General features: G+C 45.2%; 2 protein-coding genes and 1 pseudogene across 2 annotated transcripts; all 3 read left to right on the plus strand.

Annotated features, from left to right (window-relative positions):
• Positions 1–9,387: 9,387 nt before the first annotated feature.
• Positions 9,388–12,221, plus strand: LOC133885331 (dof zinc finger protein 4-like). Its single transcript, XM_062325032.1, has 2 exons — positions 9,388–10,573; positions 12,094–12,221. The coding sequence occupies exon 1, from the start codon at positions 9,390–9,392 to the stop codon at positions 10,548–10,550; it is 1,161 nt and encodes a 386-aa protein (XP_062181016.1). The 5' UTR covers positions 9,388–9,389; the 3' UTR covers positions 10,551–10,573; positions 12,094–12,221.
• Positions 12,129–13,170, plus strand: LOC133885333 (glutathione S-transferase T3-like; annotated as a pseudogene).
• A 6,348-nt stretch (positions 13,171–19,518) lies between these two features.
• On the plus strand, positions 19,519–22,261 carry LOC133885301 (ankyrin repeat-containing protein At5g02620-like). Its single transcript, XM_062324992.1, has 3 exons — positions 19,519–20,446; positions 20,529–21,061; positions 21,159–22,261. The coding sequence occupies exons 1-3, from the start codon at positions 19,711–19,713 to the stop codon at positions 21,966–21,968; spliced, it is 2,079 nt and encodes a 692-aa protein (XP_062180976.1). The 5' UTR covers positions 19,519–19,710; the 3' UTR covers positions 21,969–22,261.
• The last annotated feature ends 2,098 nt before the right edge of the window (positions 22,262–24,359 follow it).

A 24,359-nucleotide genomic window follows, 5' to 3' on the forward strand; every position in this document is an offset into this window, starting at 1 on the left:
CAGACCGATATGGGCACGACCCACCCTACCTCGCATCGGCCGCCCACCCCTATGCTGTCTCGCCGCGCCGCCCGCCTCACCCCGGCTGCTCGCCCCTGCATCGCCTCGCCTTATCGCCCACCCTCGCCCCCGCCCCACCCCTACACCGCCTCACCGCGCCGCCCGGTCACCCCGGCAGCTCCCCATCCCGCCCCGGCCATCGCCCGCACCTGCCCCGCCCCGACCACTCGCCCCGCCGCCCCCATCCCGCCCCGCCCGGTCGCACCCACCCTACCCGGTTGCACCGCCCCCGCCCCGCCGCTCGGCCCCACCGCCCAGCGGCCCAGCACGGCCCGTCGTGCTGCAACCATGCCTGAGCGGGTCCGGCATGGTACTGTGCTTCACGGACCGTGCCGTGGGCCTAGGGCGCGGCACGCGGGCCAGCACGACATGACCTGTTACAGTATCCGAGCCTATTGGCCCGTGCCGTAGCAGGGTCGGGCCGAGCTGGGCCCGTGCCTGGTCGGCACGACTGGCCTATTTGGCCATCTCTAGGCAGAAGGTTCATGTGAGCCGGTAAGCCTGGTTATAGAATATGTTATCATGTATGTATGTAAATTTAGCAATGCCAATTCGGACCCTCAGGTCTACTAAACTAAGCAGTAAGGCCTAATATCGAGGCTATATCGCCGGTTATAGACATCTTTTAAGCAAGTTAGTTAAATGCAATTAAAAGAGTCGTATTTCACAGAAAACAAGCCAATGGGAACCTGCTCTCCATCGCATGTTTAGGGAAGGCTTCGGGTGTTCCTACCTTTAGTGTGAAAGGCCTCATATTGCCTAGGAAAACAAGCTATTTCTTCACTTGGTTTCTCGGATTAGCCTTTTGGATTTGGAGATCTGTTAAAAATAACCTTGCCAAAGCAAAAATGGAAATAAAAATGGGCATATATTTCCATTTCTCAAGTCTTCCACGAGCACTCTCTCTCGTAAACTACCTCTTAAGGTCGAAGATATCCAAAATCATACTAAATATAGTAGGCAGAACCAACCATTAGCCTTGTCTCTTACTGTGATTCCATTCCCAGCACCAAGCCAAGTTAACTCGAAAGCAAGTAAAGAATTAGCTCAAGTAAATAAAAATAGAAAGAATCAAAAGAAAAAGAGCAGCAAAGCTAGAATGAACCTTGTTTAATAGTATACCTTCTTCGATCTCACGACCTAGATAGCAGTAGGCAAGTAGTGACTCATACCACATTCTCTAACCTCTGAGTGAACTTTTCAGGGCTATGACGAGGCAAGAAGGGTGTTTGACCGGTGGCTATACAGATTGACGTCCGATAAACCCAGAGAGCCTCAAGAAGGCGATCTGGCCAGTCTCCTCTGACTCAAAAGTGTTTGTAGCTATGGCATGGGTCTGGTCTGAAGACCAATGGGTCAAAAAAAGGGGATATCCTCTTCTTTGGCTACACCAACTAATGTAGTAGATTGCGTTCCCAGATGGCACTTTCTACATTTCGTCGGTACTGGTAACAACAGATCTTGACCTCGTTCTTTTTCTTGTTATTTGACTTCTTGGAATGGAATCCTTCTCATGGTAGTCACACAAGCGAAGGAGAAGAGGATGGGTCCCGAGGGAACTCTTTTTCTTCTATTCTAAGTTTTGATTGCACGAGCAGCATAACAACATAACAATTTTGTGGCGAGAGAGATGCCTCACGAACCGGGCTTTGGAGATGAGGCCTTTTGGCGAAGCCAAGTCAATTTTGGGCCACCAAACCTTGTAATTGAGGAAAAGGCCCTATGAAGTAAAAGGAAGCAAGTACGTTTTCACACTCCCTACCCTCCAAAGGTATCTAGAGGACGGGCTAGACGCAGCAGAGCGATGCCCAAGGAGCGGATTCCCCACGAGCAGGGGGGCAGGAGACGGCCATCTCGAGGCACATCACAATCTACAGGCAACACCAGCGAGACCCAAGAAGGTAACTCGATTGGGAGTCGGTGGATCCATAGTACCTGAAGCCTCCCGAACTTCATATTCATCATTTTTTAAAAGAAAGGGTAAGGGATCTCTTTTCTGCAAAGGAAAAAAAAATCCACTCCGCTGATTTGACTTGGCACAACCTAACGATACATTAAATACCAATGATCTCTACTCATTTAATGGACTACAGTTAGCTTTATGGTGCCTACTGATACAATACTCCTACAAAAAATTGACTATATAAAGAGCTAGTGTCAATAAAAAAGCTAATGACAGAGAAGAGTCAATCTCCTTTACTCCTTCTGACACCTCAAGATCAGAAAATCCCTTCATCTAGGCGGACGCCCATGCCTACTCAGGGAGCTACTTCTACCACGACTGACATATTATCTCCACAAAGACCAACGACCCATCCCGAAGAGAAGTTGACTGACGAGGATGTCTCGAGAAGAAATTCAAGAATTGGCAGCCTCCCAAATCAAACATACATTGACAGGGGTTGCCAACAAAAAGAGAGAAAAGAGGCCCTAGTGAATTTGGTATGGTACCGTACCCCAAGGAAGGGGAATACTATACTATGCCAAAATGCAAAATGTTGAATGGGGTAGGGAACCTTGAACAACACCTCGCTCTTTTCAAAGCTACATGCGGGAATACTGGGGGCAATGAAGCCCTTCTTATCTTATTCTATACTAAATAAACAATCTAATTCTAGGAAGAGTTTTGAATACTTTAACTTAAAGGAAGGGCGGTTAAAACAAAGCAGGGGATGACACTTTCAATGCGGGAAATCCGTTCCGAGTTAGAGTGTGAAACTTATTGTTGTAGCCGTTTTATTCGCTGCTTGCTACTTTCTAAAATGGAAGATGGGATGAATAGATTGAATTGATAGTCTAGTTCAATCTATAGTCTAGATTACATTCCCTCGATCCACTCTCATTTAAATGATGGGATTGGGCCATACCAACCTTCACTTAGTCTTTATATAAGATTGCTTCATATCTTCAAGGATTGGGTGGAGGTGGCGTAAAAAGGAAGGAAAAAGGAATTTAAAATCCGTCCCTTCCCACAGAATCATCGGGCTTGACTTTCCTTACTTTCCCAACCCCGCTACTGTAAAAAAAACTCTTTTGTTTTGAGACTAGCTAGTCGCTATGTTTTGCGGGAAAACTCTTCTCTCTCTGGTCTCACTTCGAGTCCTTCTAGAAGTAAATAAAGGAAATGCTTATTCAACTACAGCATTGTCGGACAACCGACCGGATAACTTTCTTGCCTAGTAAAATCTTTCTACATAAACTGCACCGGATTTTCGCTTTTTCCAGATGAAGAGTGCACAATTGAGGGAGCTCTGACTTTCTTTCCTTTTCCAATGAAAGATTCTACGAGAAAGCACCTTCTGGCGCCTCGCTCACACCAATGCGCGACTAAAGCCATACTTTTATTGTTATGAAAAATCCAGATGGGTTTTATCTCCCGTGAACTAATAGGAAGTACAATCAAGAAGGCAAGACAGCCAATGCTATCCTCTAGAAAAAGCTATGCCACCCACTGCTCATAGTAAGGAGTAGGAATCTTCAACCCAGAAGGGTGTGCAAGAGGTATTTGATGGCTATGGAAGCCCCAGTCACTACACTAGAATATTCAATGACAATGCAAGCAAGAAATCACTAACAGATGAATGGGAGATTTTCTCTGCTATATAACGAACGAAAATATGAATGTTAGGAGGTACAAACCTCCTATAATAACCCCTACAACCCTTCAACCCTCAGAGTTCTCTGACATTGGCTGGTTCTGTCATGCCCTCTACCTTGTTTGTATCAATAGATACCCCAATTTCATAAATAATATATTTCCTTTATTCAATTCACTATGTAATGAAGTTGATAAGCTCACGCAACCCATTCTAAATATTAGAGTAGGGAGTACCAAATTGCCACTAGTACTAGTACAACTATCTATGAGAAAAGGAAACAATCAAACGGCCTACACCTATTCCATTGGTTAACTATTCCGATTCTATTCTGGAATCGTAGTGAGATTATCTTGCCTCTGAGCACCGAGCAAATAGCTAGCCAGCTTCTCCAACAATTAATGCTCTACAACTTTGTAATTTCCCTAGCTTACCACAAGATAGAGTTTGAGCCTTATTGGATCTGTTATCTTTTCTTTGGCAACACTCAAATCTATCCATGGTTTCCTCCAATTTACCAGTTTGCTGGAGCTTATTAAACTCTTTCACCACATCTCTCTAACTACTTTTTTCCAATCGATTAAGTAACACCCACTGCTCATAGTAAGGAGTAGGAATCTTCAACCCAGAAGGGTGTGTAGGAGGTATCTAACGACTATGGAAGCCCCAGTCACTACACTAGAATATTCAATGACAATGCAAGCAAGAAATCACTAACAGATGAATGGGAGATTTTCTCTGCTATATAACGAACGAAAATACGAATGTTAGGAGGTACAAACCTCCTATAATAACCTCTGCAGCCCTTCAACCCTCAGAGTTCTCTGACATTGGCTGGTTCTGGTCAAGCTGTCATGCCCTCTACCTTGTTTGTATCAATAGATACCCCAATTTCATAAATAATATATTTCCTTTATTCAATTCACTATATAATGAAGTTGATAAGCTCACGCAACCTATTCTAAATATTAGAGTAGGGAGTACCAAATTGCCACTAGTACTAGTACAACTATCTATGAGAAAAGGAAACAGTCAAATCGCCTACACCTATTCCATTGGTTAACTATTCCGGTTCTATTCTGGAATCGTAGTGAGATTATCTTGCCTCTGAGCACCGAGCAAATAGCTAACCAGCTTCTCCAACAATTAATGCTCTACAACTTTGTAATTTCCCTAGCTTACCACAAGATAGAGTTTTAGCTTTATTGGATATGTTATCTTTTCTTTGGCAATATTCAAATCTATCCATGGTTTCCTCCAATTTACCAGTCTGCTGGAGCTTATTAAACTCTTTCACCACATCTCTCTAACTACTTTTTTCCAATCGATTAAGTAAGCACCCCTGAATTCCAACTAGGTTGCTCAAACGTCAATCTAAAACCACTGTACTATTCACTAGCTCGGTTCTAGTCTTTGTTTGAATTTGAATCGAGGTAGGTAAAAGAATCCTTACTCAAAACGAGTCCATGATAAAAGGTCTCAGTGATCTTTAAATGATTTTCCCCCTAGCACCGTCCTTCCAGCATAGCTTAGTTAGCTAGCTAGTTCGCTCATTTTGTACTAAAACCCCTCCATACATAAGTGCTCCTATTCCTAGATAGGTTCACTTGGTATAGATAGGATGTTAGCTTAACATCCTCTCTCTCTCTCTATATATATATATATATATATATATATATATATATATATATATATAATATATATATATATTATATATATATATATATTATATATATATATATTATATACTGTCAATCTAACGAGACGTGGACGATTGGCGTCCACGCTATAGTCGTCAGGTATCCAGCTGCACGTAACCCCGACCTAGCTACAACACTGCAGCTGATCATGTCAGCATCTACGGATCCATGCATGGAAGGTCGAATCGGCCCTCCCAAGGATCCCACTCTGCTGCTCCACCGCATGGCTAACCGACAACGATCGATCACCGTCTCTTTCTCATATGCACCACACGCATGCAGTTTCTGGTTCATCTCAACCAGCCTGTTGCATTGGCTCTCTCATCACTGTACTCTGTAGCCGTGCTGTCTGCTCCAACATTGAAGAGCCCAACTAATGGGCGAGCACGTACAGTGTACGTCCTGCATCTGCCAGAGTTCGCTGGATCAATTCGATCTCCCACCGTGCCGCTGTCCTTGGGTGCCGGGCGGCTTCTTCCTCGGAGCACTGATTGGCTGGTCGCTGCCTCGGTTGTTCATGCCATTTATGCGCGAGCGGCGACATCAGGGGAGGCGTGCAGGCTAAGGCATCGAGCGTACGAACGTCTGCAGCGCGGCCGTCCGGCCCAGCCGGAGCAGTTAGCATGAGCCATCATGTTCTAGCTGCTGTCTGCTGGAGTGTGCTAAAGCTTGCTCTGGCGCTATGTATGCACAGATGCTGTTGCTGTAGAGTGTAGTAGACTAGCAGTGCAGAAGCTGGCTCTGTGTCTGTCGCATTCGCACGTAGGGGAGCATCAAATGTGATGCGAAAGGCAGTGATACAGCAACAGTCAGCTAGCTAAGTACGTTAGCCAAACCATGATGACCGTAGAGCAATCTGTTCATGATAAGAGCCTGCGCCCTCCAAGCGATGGCATGAGCAGTTCCGCGTCAGGACAGAACCGTTCAAAGCATAGGCCTCATGCGCTCGCCTGCGTTTTTTTTTTTGTTCATGAGATTTCTGGTGTCAATTTCTGTTCCACCTTATTTTGTCAACATTTGTAATCCACATTAACTACGGCGTACTTAGACAGAGGTTGTATTATTATTCAAATCATATGAACTAAATCTTAAAATTCTCATGACAACCCCGATTATCCGATGATGCAAAAAAATTGTATTCAATAAAATTATTTTTTGGACGATTGACAAAAATAGAATTAAGATACCTTTGTAAATTATACTAATAAATTTGAAGAGTGATTCCAGAATTCAGAAATTTTCGAACGAGCATAAAGGAACCCTTGCTGCAACAGTCGCCGTAAATGGTTGAAACAATGGCAGGCCCACACAGGCTGAACAGTCCAAGGGCCCACCTCTTCTCCATCAGGCCCAATAGTCCACACTACTCTGCATGTGGTCGCGGCAACGGATCGGACTCTCGACCGGGCCCACGACTGACCTGACCCCTGGACCACATTGCGCCGGTTGGATCACAATTTTTTATTTTTAAATAAAAGATTGCAAATATATATGTCCATTTAAAAAATTATAAATCTAGACTACTGTTGCCCTATCGTTTGTAAGAGGCTACATGTTTAAAAATAAAAAACTTGCTTTCCAATAATTTCAAAATTCAAAACACTATAGAAAGTCATGAATTTTTTTGAAAAAATTATGTGGCATAGAGGATGCTATCATCTACTTTGCAAAAAAAAATTGGAAAAAAAAATGATTTGTACAATGAGAAACAAAAAATTCAAATTCTTATTCTGAAAAAAAATTATGTGGTGTAGAGTCATTGTCTTTTTTTGTTTCTCATTGCATAAGTGTTTTTTTAGTTGAAATTTTTTAGAACTTGATGATAGTGTCACCTACACCATATAACATTTTAGAATTTTTCATAATTATTTCAATAATTTTTTAATTTTAAAAACATTGGAACATATTATTTTTTATTTTTAAACATGTCATCTGTTGAAACACAGTCGCGGCACAGTACGGCAGATCCTGACTTGCGCCGGTTCCTTGCACGGAAGAGGGTGGCCATGGCGTGCCTAGAATACTAGATCCAGTCCATCTAGATCAAAATTTGCAACATATTGCTCCTGACGAATTTACATGAGTTGGTTAGTTCCTGCTGATGGCGAGGCAGAAATATATATTTGCTTTTCATGTCGAGCCTTCAGCATTCCATTAGAAACGTCAGCCCACCTCACTACTTTGGAACTTAGCAAGTACTTATAAAACACTTACTATACAGTAAAGGAAGGAGCCAATAATCTGCATCAATCAGGAAGCTCCAGAATCTGCACGGAGCAAGAAAACTCTTGAGCTCGAGGAAGCAACTCGACCACCCGTCGCTCCGTATGTCCGAAACCGCACTGGTGCACAGCCGGGTCAAAGCGCCCGGCGGTCGTTGGTTTGCCCGAATTGCGCAGCGATCGGATGGTCCAGGACTGGCCGACGTCGCGCGCGCCCATGTGCGGCGTGGCTTTCCGTTGCCACCGGTCGCTCACCCGGAGTTAATAACCCGCGCTGATCTTTCCACCACCCGGGACCCCGTAGCACCTTAGCCATCGATCGGTACGCCGAGACCGAGGCGCGGTCCGATCGATCTCAACCGGGGACAAGGCGCGCGCCGGCCGCACCATACCCCCACGTCGGGTAAGGAAAACCCTGCGGCGTGCACACGGCTGATCACGAGCCGCAGGGTCGCGGTGCCGTGCCGCGCGGCGGTAGGACGCGCCGTGCCGGGTTGGGGCACGCACGGCTATTGATTGGCCGCCCGCGCCCGCGGCTGGCGCGCGCAGCGGTACTGTACTGCTGCGTCGTTGTGTGGACGGGTCCAGCTTGTTGGCACTGTTCGTTCGGTCGGGGGCCGCGTGGCGGACGTCGCTCGCTCGCTCGAGCGCACGGGGTCTGCAGGTCCGTTCGTGGCGGGGGCAGGTTCTCGTGTGAGCGTACGCGTACTTGGCATCCATTTCAGTGCCCCGTTTGTGTTTGTTTGATGGGTGGGTCAGGCTGTACTGTGCAGGTTGGTTTGGCATGTCCTCTGAGTGAGGCCCCGTTGCTTAGTGGGTGGGTGGACCTGGCCGGCCATGCATCATCGGCCAGCATCGCATGATTGATCGTTCCTGACTAACTGGTTGTAGGATATAGGATATAGATCAACACGTATTCATGCTCAATTCACGAACCTGAGGTGTCATTTGGAAGTGGCAGGGCAGCCGGCAGCGATTTGGCGATATATATCTAGCTATAGGTCTAGCTCGAATTGAAATGAGGAGCCAGTTACTGACATCGAGCAGGAGCGGTGCTCAGATCGAGCACACATATCTGTAGGGGTGTGACCGATCCAATGGGCGACGCAGACTGCTAAAATTAAAAGCGTTGCGCCCCAATGCGTAATCGTGTGGGGGTGCATCATATGCATACATCACTGATCACACTACATGTTGGTACACCGTACACCCCCGATCGAATGAGCGCGACCCAACCGATAACAGAACGAAAAGGCCGATAAACGTAGGCGATCACGAGGCATCTACTTCTCGAACTCCCGAGTCCCGGGGCTTCACGAGGAACGCCACCACGTAAGCATCCCGGACCACGCGACGACTGCCTACCTGGCCGCCGGTCGAGCGCATGCCGACGACCATGCCTACCATGCACCACGCGCGTGCCCATCCCATGGCCCTGCATGCTACGGTTTCGGAGAACGAAGTAGTAGTACCTCATATGCGCAACACCAAATCACCAATCATGCACACACGTACGCACACAGCGCTCGTATTAATATGCATACATGTATCTTGGCAGTATCGGGATATGTATCTAGCTAGCTTGGGCGAAACATGGTTGTTGTATAGTCACAACTCACAAGCCATTGTGGCAGTGCATATATTTTCGTTGTACAGTTTTGCTTCCTCCAATGTCGCGAGATATTAAAACCTTGTGATCGTGACCTGATGCCGATCTTAGCGCTAATTAAAATCTCCAGCTCAGGCTCTCTCTTTTAACTTGAATTTTTTTTCTACATTCCCATCAATGGATGGCACTGTGCATGGCTGTTATGGCGCCATTACGCGATATCGGCATCTCTGTAGCTGCCGAAGGACCGCAAAAGCCACACTCGCAGCTTGGACAGACACATCCGAGTGTGATTAGCACAGACTCGCATGCACATGCACCAGTGCACCACCACCAACAACATAGAATGAAAACCGCTCGCCCTCCGATCCCCCACATATATATACCCGCCCATCCACTGATCTCCCCTGCAAATGAAGCTCTCGCCACATCTTGTGAGCTCGATAATCCTCTCAAGATGTTGTCTTCTCACTGTGATAGCATGCTGCAATACGCGGCCGGGCGGCGGGCGCTGCTGCTCGACCACCGGCGGTACCGGCCGAACGTCGAGGTGGCGCCCAACTGCCCGCGCTGCGACTCGCCCAACACCAAGTTCTGCTACTACAACAACTACAGCCTCAACCAGCCCCGGTACTTCTGCAAGGGCTGCCGCCGCTACTGGACCAAAGGCGGCTCCCTCCGGAACGTGCCCGTCGGCGGCGGATGCCGGAAGAACCGGCGGGGCAAGTCGGTACGGTCCATGGCCGTCGACACGGTCGCGGCCGATGGTGGCGCCGCGTTCTCGCACCGGTTCCCCGGCACGCTGCGGCCGGACCTGCTCCTGGAAGGCATGGTCGGCAGCCCGGCCGACTTGATGAGCCAGCAGATGGGCGCCGACAAGCCGGCCGTGGGCGCCGAGGGGTCGACGATCGACCTGGCATTGCTGTACGCCAAGTTCTTGAACCATCAGCAGCGCGCCGTCGTGCCGGAATCCGTCGACACCTCCAGTGGGTCAAGTGACATGAGCCCTAACGCCCCGCCGCCTGACCAGCCCTTCACGAGCCAAGACGGGTTCGGCGAGCTGACCGCACCGGCGAGCGCAGAGCCTGGGGCAACAGCGCTGCAGTGCCCCGACGCGCGCGCGGAGGCGTTTGGGGAGTTCAGCTTCAGCGTGGATCAGAGGTACTACGACTCGCTGGGGTTGCCAACGGACGGTGGCGACTTGATCTTGCCGTCGACGTGGGGTCAGGAGGCCAAGTACGAGCCGTTCGACTCGCTGCCCGAGGACGCCATGGGCCTCCACGACGGCGTCACCGGCGGTGACGATGTGTGGAGCAATTCGTTGGGCTGCCAAGGACTGGAAGCAGCTCTCTGCAGGCCTTGATTTTTTAACTCCTCTGTTAATTGGTATCCCTCCCGTAATTGCTTATGCACTCTTTTTTTCTTCTGCTTTTGATCGTGTTCAGGAGTAATTTGTATAAATGATACTTGTCGAGACAGCGCGGCATCATGCATATGAAGGGATCAAGGGGTATACATGTGAGATAGAAATATTGTAATAAAATTCGATACTTAGTTGGTACTACGGACACTCCTAATATTTTGTTTCTTACATGATATATAAGAGGAGAAAGAATAAGAAATTAATGTTAAGGAATAAGCTTGCAATGTATGTGTATGTATCTTGCTAGTTTCTTGAGATGTTCCAAAGCAATTTATTATCTCATAATCATCTAGGATTGTTCAAAGAGCTAGTTTCTTCTATAAAAAACAAGCTCATTCTCTCTCATCTTTAAATTACTTGTCATATCATCCTTTTGTTTATGCAAACACCTAATTAATATCTAACAATATCTCCAAGTGACACCACATTCTGTTCCCTATTGGCAAATTTAGAGATTTTTGACTAAAAAACACCCTCCAACAGCTCCTAAATAGGATCCCTATTTTTACCATTCCCCTAAACAGACCCCTATCCTAGCTACATCTACCGAGCGAGCTTCATTCCCAATCTATCCACCCCATCAGGTTCCAAGGCAGGGACTCTCCTTCCCGCGCCAACCGGGCACCCAAGTGACGTGCTCTACCGGCTGCCACCACCCCGCCCTCCCGTTGTGCACCATCGATGCCCACGATCGCAATGACCCCCGCCTAGCCCACGACTTCATCGGATGTGGCGACCTCCACCGGCCGTTCCCCTCCTCCTCCTTCCCGCACTCCTTTCCGCTCTAAGGTTGACTCTGTCGCTCCAAGGTCATGCTATGTCAGCCACCACCAACCTGCCCTCCCGACGCGCACCGTCGCCACCCCTGACCGTGACGAGCCCCACCTGGCCCACGGCCGACTTCATCGGAGGTGGCGACCTCCACCGGCCACACCTCCTCCTCCTCCTCCCACTCCAAGTACCCATTAGAAGAAGGTAAAATCAAATAGACAAAAAGGTTGTCTTGAATCTAGATTGTGTACTAGAAATATCCTAATGCACTCTAGAATTTTAGTAAAGCTAGTATCCAGTTGAAATGCCTTGTGAACACAGGGTTGTAGCCAGCAACATGGTCAGGGAGAAAGATAGAAATACCAATCACATTGTACATTAGCCTGAGTTATGCGTGCTGTGACATCCTTTATACTTTGATATGTGTAATTGCTCAGGGGATATGCATGGAAAAGGACACTTCCAAGTTGGTTCAACTGGATGTTACAATGATTTTTAGACATTATAGTTAAGCATATCTCTTTCAGGTACCTATTATACAAACAAATGACTACTTTACTATTAGCTTAGCATTTGCTGTTATAAATGAAATTTATGTGTCCATGTCTGCTTTGACATTGTATCTGTTTCTATCATGTGAAAATATATACCTAACTGCATAGTAGTCTGACATAGTATTCTAAAACAATTGACACTTTTATAAATTTAATAGGGACTATGGACGAAAATGGATATTATACTATCTTGATGAATAAGGGGAGCAATGAACTGGCTTGGGATGGACTGAGTAGCCCACCTGAGGAGCAAGTAACACCACTTGTGGAAGTTATTCCCACCGTGAGACTAAACCAAAAAAGATCAAAAAAATTTAGTGAGAAGGAAGATGAAATATTGGTGTCGACATGGCTGAATATTAGTATGGATGCAGTCTAGAACACCGATCAAATTTGTTCTACATATTGGAAGAGAATTTATGATTATTTTCACTCCAACAAGAAATTCAGCTCAGATCGCATCCAAACATTCCTCATGCACCGTTAGTTTGCTATTCAAGAAAATGTCAACAAGTTTGTCAGATGTCTAAGCCAAATTGAGAGTAGAAAGCAAAGCGGAGTGTCTTACCAAGACAAGTTATTGATAAGTTTCACTATAATTTTGTTGTCAATATATCTACATGAATTGATGCTAAACGTACTGACTTTTTTTTACTTGTATAGCTGATGCAGGTATGCACTTTGTTCAAGTTGGAAGATAAGAACAATAAATCATTTCAATTCATGCATTGCTGGAACTTCTTACGAACACATCCAAAGTGGATTGATAAGCAGACTCAAAAGCCATCTCACAAAAAATAAAAGACATCTGACACTTCAAGTCTGACTACATCTACTCCTATTAGCCATGATGAGAGTAAACTGCAACTCCAGAGTATTCTATATCGAAGAAACCAATATGTAAGAAGAGGGACAAAGAAAAATAACATCAAGGTGGAGATCTTGTGTACATAGAGGCGCTAGATAATTTGTAGGCTAAGAAGAAAGAGGTTGATGCAGAGAAAGGGCTCAAGAAAGATGAGAAATACAAATAAGCATATGCACTGGAACAAGAGAGGATTTGCACTTGAGACAAAAAATCTAGAGTTAAAGAGCAAAAAGTTTGAGTTCAAGAGAATGTTGGAAGAAGAGAGAATTATAACGATAGACATTAGTGGTATGTCTAGCCCGCAACAACAATACTACATGAGTTTTAGGATGAGATCATGACTCGACGATTGAATAGTTCGGGTTGATAGCTACTAGATGAACTATTTTTTACTGCAATCTACATGTTATTATCCTACTTGTCTGTAATTTATTATGAAACTATTAAGTATCTACTTGTGTGTAATTTTATTATGAAACTATTAAGTAGCTACTTGTGTGGAGTTTTATTATCAAATTGTTTGGCAGCTTTTTTAATATTTGTTACTGCAATCTATATGTTTTGTATCAATGGTTAGGATGTATGGATCATCTGGATGTTCACTGATGTTGCTAGTGAACTGCTATGCTATCCAACACCACTGAGAGAACGAGCAGGCTGTGCCCTTGATAGAGAATATATGTACTCAGTTGCTGCCTGAATAGAAATATAAAAATGAAAGATATGCCAATGTCTTAGCAACGAAATGACAATAAGAAAATGATTACTACTTCAATGATAAAAAATGGACATAAAGCCATATAAAACTTGCACTGTAAAAATATAATTATCATTAATACTGGTCTCTATGATGTTGCCACAGGTGCTCCACTAGGTCAGCTTAAATCTATGAGTGAATTTCATTGTCTCTATTTTTTGTGGGCTTCAATGAACTCATGAAGTTGCGTACATTTATGGGAAATTATCACAGTTTCTCCCACCCCATCAAAATTGAAGTCATTTTCTTCATCTTACTCATCTTCAATGATCATGTTATGCATGATTGCACAGGCTCTCATAATTTGTCTGAGTGTTTCTTGATCCTAAAATCGCAATGGTCCTCGAACAATGGCAAAACAAACTTGTAGAACCCCAAATGCTCGTTCCACATCATTCCTAACTGCTTCTTGCGCTTAGGAGAAATATTTCTTCTTATTGCCTTGTGGCATTTGTATGGTCTTCACAAATATGGCCTATGTAGTATATATATCATCTGTAAGGTAATATCCTATTGTATAATTGTGACCATTGATGGTATAATTTACTTTTGGAGTGTGACCTTTAGCTAGCTTCGCAGTAAGGAGCATTGAAGAACATTGATATCATTATGAGACCCAGGTAAATCAAAAAAATCATACCAAATCCAGAGATCTTGTGAATCAATGGCTTCTAGAAAGATTGTAGGCTCATGAATATGGTCATTGTACATACCTTCCCATGCAGTCGGGCAATTCTTCTACTTCTAATGTATACAATCTATGGATCTTAGCATTTCCAGAAAACCTCTTTCCTCCTAGTGCAAGTAATCTAGCAGTATCATTCTCATTTGGTGATCTCAAATACTCGTCTCTAAATATTTCGATAATAGATTTGCCAAGCCTTTTCAGACTATCTATAGCAGTACTTTCTCCGATACGAACATAATCGTCTGTAGCATTCGCTGCTACTCCATAATTTAGCATACTAAATGATGCAATAATCTTTTGCAAATAACTTAACCCAAGTTTATCGACTGCATTTCTTTTCTGCACAAAGTAGTCATCATGCTCTTCTACAGCACACATTATGTATACAAATAGAGAACACCTTATTCTAAACATGCGTAGGTATGGTAAGAATGAGCTATACATATCACGATCTACAACAAAAATAAATAAAAATATATGTACTGATTACAAACATACGCCTGACAAAGTAGGACTGTACGTAGGATCATCTGAGAAGTAGTCTTGATACAGTCTCAAATACCCTGTTTCTCTGTTCCGATGAACTACTTGATGCCCAAGGATATATCCGCTATGGTGCAATTCATTGTCAAGATAATATTGATTTGTACTATGTATGCTGCTGCAATAATGAATTCATTGTCATCATCCGATGAGGACGAATCCAAGACCTCTTGCATGAGAAAACTACGATGACTCATTGCAAAATAGATCAATTTCTCCTTTTTCTTCCCGCGAATGGTTCATGATGACAGAGGCGGCAGTAGAGTGCGGCGCTTCGAGGGAGCAGTGCTGGGAAGTGGAGGGGAGGGGAGGGGCGGTGCTGGAAGGGAGACGGGAGGGGCGGCAGGGAGACAAGGCACATGCTTGTGTCGCGGATTCGGACAAGGCGTGTACGAGGGACCGGTTGGAAGTTGTCTACGTGATCCAATTTTAGAATATAGGAAGTCACAAATTGAGTATCTGCTAGAGAGAGGAAGAGTTTAGGGAGAAAATATTTTAAGATATCTCCCTATATGAAAATATAGAGAACCAATTTTAAAATGTCTCTTAGAGATGCTTAAAAAACTAGTATCGTGAATGACCTACTTAACAGCACAATGTTCTCCACTTTCTGAACTAGTATCTGATCAATTGTTCATAGTTCATCAATGCATCCATTCAATGTTGTTTTTTTTAAGTTCTTCTTGTAACCATATGCACGTAAGCATATCATACATGTTGGTGAACGATGCTGTGACATGACAACAAACTCCAACTACAAATAAGTATCGATTTAAATATTGATATGATTTTCAAAATACAACTTTAACCATTGCTTTTCTTGTAATATATTGATTAAACATAACAAAATATATTGTTATAAAAGTATTTTTCAAAACAAATTTACCTACATCATTTTTAAATATTCAAACTCAATAATTTATAGCCAAAATTTGAAACGATTGACTGCACGTGATCCAAAATAATATTTATTTGTGATTGGATAGAGTATACGTGGTTTCTAACAGCCCAAAACAACTACCACAAGTTGCTGAAAGGCTGATATGGGTAAGTACAGTTAGTATATTTCGGGAAAAAGGTAGGACAAGTATAGAACAAGAGCAACTCGAAGTAGAGAGGGGAAAACAAATCGTAACCTGTCGCAGGGACGCCTTTGATGAAACTTCAGAATCAAAACTGTGCACCTTGCGAAAAGGGGCTGGTCCAATGATCCAATTTGCAAATTATGCCAAGCTGAAAACGAAACACCACATCACTTAGGCAAAGACTGCTCATTTACAAAAGAGGTGTGGATGGTGGTCACCAGTTGGTTCAACCTTCAGAACCTATCAGACATGCGAGAACAGCAAAATTTTAAAAGATGGTGGTTGCTAACGCGTAGGAAGGTGGCTCGCAACCAACGACGTTCTTTTGACGGCTTCGTCATATTCTTTTGGTGGAATATCTGGAAAGAAAGAAACCGGAGAACTTTCGAAAATAAAATCCTCCCGGTCTCTGAAGTGGCGTTCCGGATAAAAGAGGATATAGACCAATACCGCCCTAGCTTCTGTGTTTTCCTCTTAAACTTCCGGTTGTCGACCCTGCTTTTTTTCCTGGGTTTTCGTTCGGAGTCTGTGCTTCAGGCGTGCACCCCTACTTGTTGTTGGGGCGCCGTCTATTTGTGTTTGTAATCCCCCTTTCCTTTTCCTTCTAATATAATTGCGGCATCCCTCTTGCCGTCCATTTCGAAAAAAAAAAAAACTGTGCACCTTCTCTTCCCTGCCAAGCAACAGTTCTGGACGAACGTTGCTCCATGGTCAGCCGTAATCTGAATCTTGCAGAAGCAGAATCTCTAGAGGTTGTAGCTTGCAGTGGTGCGACAAGCCCGTAATCCTAGAGTCAGATTACGCAACAGACAGTTCGAGCAAAACCAAAGTGGCTGCGCAAGTTTAGCGATGACAGTCCAGAGATGAAACAGTGCATGAGGTTTGGCTACCAGATGCATTGTCGTCGTTCATTACACTGCGATTAGGCGAGTCTACGAAATTGCGAAGGTGGTTCAAGTACGAGGTCGCATGTACAATTCCAAGGGCATACGTGCAGTTCAGTCTTCATATGAGTGTACGTGCTCCATGAAATCTCACCTTTTTCTCACCGAAAAGAAACGTACACCAAATCCACTAAGCCAGTGCTGATGGCCTCCTTCATTAGTTCATACGCATTGATTTGGAAGCAGACGGTATCAGACTTAGCAAGACAGTGCCGTCTCATGGTTGGGAAAAGGAGCATGAATATTGTGGTCACTGCTCCGTTCACCAAAGCCATGTATCAAAAGCTCCAAGATCTACTCACGCTGTATCAAAAAACGGAGCGAAGTAGGAGGTGAGGATTGAGGAAACAGAAGATTGTTCGTGGTTCATACGAGTCCTGCCCTGCTCGTACGTGCAGGGGGAGAACTACTAATTTATCGAGTCAAAGCAAGGGGAAGTACTAATTCATCGAGGTCAAGCTTGTCCTGGTTGATCAAATCGTAACAGACATCGCTGTACGTCATCGGCACCAAATGCATGATTAGCATCTCTGAAACACTCGGCCGCGGTAGCCGATCGATTCAGGTGGTCGAGGGCTGCACTGCACCTGCAGGCGCCCCAGCACATGGGCTTCCATTCCATCCGATCGAGAGGGTAAGATTGGCCCATGATCCAAGAAACGCTAGTATCCAGCACCAGTACCAATCTTGACTGGATCGCCAGTCACTTCACTTCAATTCACTTCGCCCACCACCACCGGTAGTAGCTACTGCTTACTCTGCTCTTCTTCTGATCTTTTTGTGTTTGTTTGGGCTGAGTTTTTTAGTTTTTAGATGAAAAAAGCTGGCTACGTCTGATGGTTTTTTCTATCGACTTTTGCAATAAATTTTTAACTTTTTAGCACGTCAAAAGTCAGAAAAGTTTCTTTTAATCAGATTCTCAGCTTTTAATTTATTTTCTTAGAAACCAGTTTTTCAGTTTTTTAAAAACCAGCTTCTCACCAGTCTATTTGGTCAGGCTTTTTCTGGTATGACCTTACTCCTCACAGACAGTAGCCAACCAATTTGTTCCGCTTATCTACTTTAGTCTACCGACTGCAGAGGCCGGGATATGTTTGCTCATTCCATTATCTAAGAAAGGTCTAGAAACCGCAAAGGAGTGCAGTGCACCGAATATAAGTCTTTTCTCTTGAGATGCCCGAACTTCCGTACCATTGCTGTGACTCCACCGGCGTGCAACTGAAACGGAACCGATCAGTTAATCGCCTGACCATTCCCATCGCTGTGCAATTTCGTTGCTATTTGCATGCATGGTCCTGGAGTCAATTGCCTGCATTTCGAGCTCGATTGGCACAGGCAGTGCCAGGCTGCCAGCTGCTCTTCTCCCCATCTTTTTTTGATAAAGAATTTTTTATTAATTTTTATCGTCATAAGAAGAGATACAATAATGGATTAAAATTTCATCAAATTTTAACAAATTTAATGAATTTAGAGACAAACGAAATATCTAATTCCGAAATTTTCTTTCTCCGATATATAGGATCCACATAGCAGATGACTAAAATTTCATTCTTTTCGCTGGTGAAAGAGAAATATTGTAAAATGAAATTAAAATCCCTGGGTACAACTGTATAAAAATTCGTTCCCGACCTCTGTATGACCAAGATATACACAGCCCATTCTCCACATCCTTTAATGCTCTCTTCTCTATAGTAGAGTGTTTGGTTTCATTTGTCTCATCTAGGGTGGGATGCAGGGTGCAGTGCAGCTCGCCACCCCCCTATCGTTACCAGCATAGAAAATAAGAAGGGAGACCTAACACTGCTCAGATGAGCCAACGACAAATACAAGCCATATGCAAACGAGTTATACAAATGAAGGTAGCAAACTTGCTTTTTGGCATCTCTTCTATTTCTTGTATCTTTTTCGCTCGGAAGAGACATAGACAATCAGCAGTCCATGCATTGCATCACAACGATACAAGAATTCTTAATACTGGAGTACCGCGTGGTTGGAAATCAAGCCCTTTCATTTTCATAGAAGCATTGTTCGCATATTATGGCACTGAATTGTGATGTACTGATGTGGTCAAAGTTTTTCCAATAAAATCGTGATCTGATAGACACAGCATCACGTAAAAGGTCAGCAATTGCCTTTATTTCTGTTGTATTCCACGAAAATGCTTAAATAGTTTTTAATCATTGTTACCTTCCCAATCATTTTCATTAGCTCAGAGCCGAAAATATTAGCCAGGAGCAATGAACTAGGTCTTGTTAAAAACCAACTCTACTTATATGGCCTGTCTTTTTCATGAGCGCAGGACACTGATGTACATCTTATCTTATATGTTGCTTATTCAGATTTGCATCAGACAAGACCATGACATCTCTGTTTATATTCACTAGTCTCCATCTTGGATCCAATCCAACTAGATTACGTGAGTTTGTTGGCCTAATTTATTTATTACTTCCACCATGTCATGAAATAGATATGTTTTTGTCCCTTCCGATCCCCTTTCAGCAGATAAGATGAAACTTCAAACTGCTCTATATATGTTAATTGAATTATAATGTCATGCTTGTAGACTACAGGTTTCGTTTTTTTATATATCTGTTTCGATGAAATGTGATGTCCATTGGTTCCACGCTTTTGATTGTCATCTGGTGCAAGATAGTCAGATAGTCGTTTCTATTTGCAGTTATCATACTTTCGCCAAAACTTTTGATGTAGAAAGTTGTGATAGTGGCTTCACTTACGCGGTTGTGTGCTTGACTCTTGTTTCTAGGGTAAATTACCGTGCAAATATATGTATCTATATATATGTATACCGGGTAACAGGAGGGCTTAAACTTCTAAGTGAAGCATCAGAAATTAGGAGTCGGTTACCCTCAAGCTAGGAGCACTGGAACCAATGCCGTGCTCAGACCACACCATGACCATGACCCCTTCAGCTGGGGTAACAGCACGGCACATCCCACACACAATGAACCACGAGCTGCTTCGAGCTGCCGCGACCGGCGACCAGGCCCTCCTAGAACGTGTTCTGGGTTTGAGAAGCAGTGGCAATGGAGTCGTGCCGCACCTGCAGCTGCAGCCAGAAGGTACTCAGCAGGGCGGCAGCCGGAGCTGCTTGAAAGGCGTCACCTCGGAGGGGAACACGGCGCTCCACACCGCCGCCGGCCGTGGTTACCTGGAGCTTGTCCGCATAATGTGCGGCCTGGACGCTTCGCTCATCAAGTCCAGGAACAACCTGCGCAACACGCCTCTGATCTGCGCCGCGAGGGCCGGGCACGTCGACGTGGTGTCCTACCTCATCGAGCATGACGCCGCCGAGCGGGAAGGCGCATGCGTCGGCGAGGATTCCATGCTGAGGGCGAGGAACTCGGAGGGTGGGACCGCGATGCACGAGGCCATCAGGAACGGCCATGACGCCGTCCTGCAGAAGCTCATGTCCGCAGACGGTGGGCTGGCCGCCGTGGTGGATGGCAAGGGTTTCTCTCCCTTGTACTTCGCGGCCGCGTTAGGACGCGAAGACATGGTTGACATCCTGATCAGAGGCTCTCCTCCTGACGGGGTGAAATCTCCGGCCTACTACGCCGGACCAGATGGCCAGACCGCCCTGCATGCTGCCGTCCTTGTCAACGAAGGTAAAAGTGCCGATCATTTTTTTGTACATTTCATACTTTTGATGTTAGATTCCTGATGCGTTGCATGCAACTGGATTGCTAGAAATGAGCAAGTCGCTGTGGTGCTGGGAGCCGACGCTCGCGAGGAAGGTTGACAACTGTGGGAACACTGCTCTTCACCACGCGGCGTCAGCTGGGAAGATCGGAGCAGTGAACCTGCTCCTACTGGAGGACTCCTCGCTGGCGTACATCCCAGACATGGATGGGCTTTTCCCCGTTCACACCGCCGCCAAGATGGGCAAGGTCGCTGTCATCGAACAGCTCATGGAGACGTTCCCGAACTGCGACGAGCTGCTGGACAACAGGGGGCGGAACGTCCTGCACTGCGCCATCGAGCACAAGAAGGAGAAGGTTGTGCAGCACATGTGCAGGAACCCGAGGTTCGGGCGGATGATGAACGCGAGGGACAGCAGGGGGAACACGCCGCTGCATCTGGCGGTGAAGCACGGGCACGACAGGATCGCCATCCTGCTGGTGCAGGACGTGAGGGTGAACCTTAGCATCATGAACAACGATGGCGCGACGCCGCTGGATGTCGCCATCAACGAGATGGATCACGGCTACACGTGCCCAATGGTATGGTATTAATTGGCCGGTTCCTGATCAATCATTGGATCAGTTCAATTGCCTAGATCATTGCCAGATTGTTCTGAATTCTGATCATTGCATGCAGAACCCGGAGGTTTTGATAGCGCAGTGCTTGGTGTGGTGTGGAGCTCACCGCAGCCCGCGGAGGCGGGACGAGTACCTGAACAAGCGCACCGGAGTCGGGGACTCGGAGAGGGAGCTGAGCAAGCACACCAACCTGACGCAGAACCGCGCCATTGGGTCGGTGCTGATCGCGACATTGACGTTCGCGGCGCCCTTCACCCTGCCCGGGTCCGCCGACGCCGCGGAGAGGCCGGCGTTCAAGGCGTTCATCGTTTCGAACACCCTGGCGTTCCTGTGCTCGACGGTGGCGACGTGCCTGCTCATGTACGCGGGGCTCAACACCGTGCACCCCAGGCACCGAAGCCGCTACCACGTCTGGTCCTCCAACCTGCTCCACGTCGGGATCCTGCTCGTCATCGCCACCTTCGCCTTCGGCGTGCACCTGACGCTCAGCCCGCCGGGGACTGCGGCTCCCGTCCCCACCGGGAACCTGAACGTCGCCGTGTGCGCCATGGCAAGCGTGTCCGTGGTCTTCACGCACCCGGGCACCTGGTGGCCCATGGTGCTCGCCAGGCCCATATGGGCACGCCTTGGGCTGAAAGGGCTGATCAGCGTGCTGCTGGGCCCGCGGCCCATCCCCTGCCAGAAGCTGCTGCTCTCGCGCACGCCATGGCTCAACCTCTTCAAGATGCTGGCCACGCTGCTCATCCTCGCCTTGATCCTCGTCACGTTTCTCTTGGACATGGCCTACCTGCTGACACCTCCTCACAACCGCTTCTCTTCCACTCTTCTTCTCCAATCTCAATGCCACTCCTACTCCTACCCTACTTGATATCAAATTTTAAAGTTTTTTAGATAATAGGATAAAATCATATCCCACCTCTTATCCAAGTATGTATGTAGCCGAATCAAATTTTAAGGCTAGCTTCAAATAGACAGGCCTCAACATTTAAGGCTGAATTGAGCTATGTACCGGCACCATTAAATCATTAATTTGTTGTTTAGGTAGGATAGTTAGCTCAGCACCAGAAGCAGCTCCTCACATCTTTAAAAACGGCATCAGCAAAAGGTTGTTGGCTTGTTGCTGCCTCATCAGGTGGTTTCTGCTTATGTAAAATAAATAAATCCTGCCATTAATGTGAAACTGATGCCAAAAATAGACCGTTCTGAACTGTCATTTGAACACAAGTTTTCTCGATTCAGATTTGAATACGAACATCGAACAAGACACGACACTTTTCATTCCTGATACACCGCTAGCAATTCATACATGGTACACGTTCAAACAGATACAGATGCTGCCGAATGGAAAGCTCACTCTAACAGAGTTTCAGCAGATTTTGAACGCAATGAACCAACGATTCGTACATGGTACCCACTCACCCAGTCACATCACATGATGCAACTAAGACGCATCGTTTACTTAGTGCTAAGCTGCCGCCGTCATAGCTAACATCTCAGACTGCACACATGCAACATCAAAGCTACTTCTACGGCCATAGGCTTCGCCGGCAATGGTGGCCTCGGCAACTCCCGTCGTGGCCCCGAAAAAAAAAGAGAAAATGAATTATTTATCACCGACATGTTCTACTATTCACCATTGAATACTTCTAGTTTCCTTTCATATCATGGAATAGCTTGTTTTCTTTCTTTTATGCTATTGGAGACCTCCGTTACGGTATAAAATGACCATTTTGCCCATGTTTCATTATGTGAGTAATTTTCTTAATTGCACTGCGAGGTTGCTAGTATACGGCAAACAAAACAAATTGAATATATACAAAACAGGCAATCGAATGCATTCTCATGTCCCATGCCAACATCACACTCTCCCCATGTCTGCTGCAAATGGAATAATCATGACACAGGCAACAAAACAACTTAGACAACAAGAATAAAACATATCATCCATTGATCAATAACACAAGTGCATCATTTGTCGAGAAGTAGGCAAAAAAAAAAAAATACCAGTATAGGTAGCATACAAGTGGCATGACACAAAGTCACAACACATCCTCACAGAGAGAAAAATTAAAGCATGAATTCATACAAGTAGTCTTTTTTTTTCTGCTTCTAGTCCTCATGGATGGACTATCCGGTGATATTAGTATCACTGTTTCTCTTGCCCTTCCCTCTTCCCTTGGCAGGTGTTGTAGTAGCCTCAACAATAGCCATAGAGTCATCATCTGGTTCGGTTAAAGTAGTAGCATCAACACTGATAGCTTGAGTTGAAGTATCGATCTCCTTTTTCTTTGTCCCGCCGCAAATTCAATAAACAGTTATCATGAGTTGAAGTAACAATGGATGGTTAAAGACATTAAAAATATAATTATTATTTATTTAGAATCTTAGCATAAGCTTCTTTGGCTTCCAAGTCAGCCTCTTTGCATTTCTTCCATGTGTGGCCATGCCCCATGCAAATAGGACACTTATGCCTACCCTTTCTACCCTTGGGCTTCCCCTCAGCACCACCCTTCATCCTCATAATCCTATGTCTTCTTACAGATCTCTTCAGGATTGGTGGATGAAAGTAAAAGTCATGAGTATTCTTTGGCCATTAAGTCATGACAATTAGTGCAGGTATGTATAGAGTGTATGAAGCTTTGAATTTGGATACACTATAGTAGTCATCAACATAAGGTTCAAGCTTGAATCTAATTGTAGAGGAAGCACAAGGCATGTACACAAGGCTTCCCAGACCCTTGCCACTCCCTGCATGTACATATCGTTTCTTCAATGTTAACTACATGCCTCTTGCCACTTGGGCCTCTTTCAGTCACTTCTGCTACACAATTATCACTTCTATTCAGATTTTTACTTTTGTCATGTAACTGTCTCATACACTTGGAAGAATTATATACCCCTGCAACTTATTAGCAACCCTTTTCCTCTTTAGAAACTTTGCCATCAACTTCTTCCTAATGGTATCCGCCAATTCAAATAGCATTAAACCCTTGTGTTTTTTTGATCCAATTGTTGAAGCACTCAGCCAAATTGTTTTTCACATAATCAACCTTTGAGTTAGTTGAGAACTTACTTCTTGTCCAAATCCTACATTTGAAAGAAATAAACCATTAGATGCAATTTTAGTGCAAGGATAAATGGTACTGCCAATTAAAATAGCTAGTATTACCTTTTGTGCCAAGTGTTCAGGTATGCTATAGCTTCTAGCTTCATGGCCTCCATGGTAGCCATATGCTCATCGAATCCTTCTTGAGTCCAT

Source organism: Phragmites australis, chromosome 11 (assembly GCF_958298935.1).
Source record: "Phragmites australis chromosome 11, lpPhrAust1.1, whole genome shotgun sequence".
In the NCBI taxonomy this organism is placed as follows: domain Eukaryota; kingdom Viridiplantae; phylum Streptophyta; class Magnoliopsida; order Poales; family Poaceae; genus Phragmites; species Phragmites australis.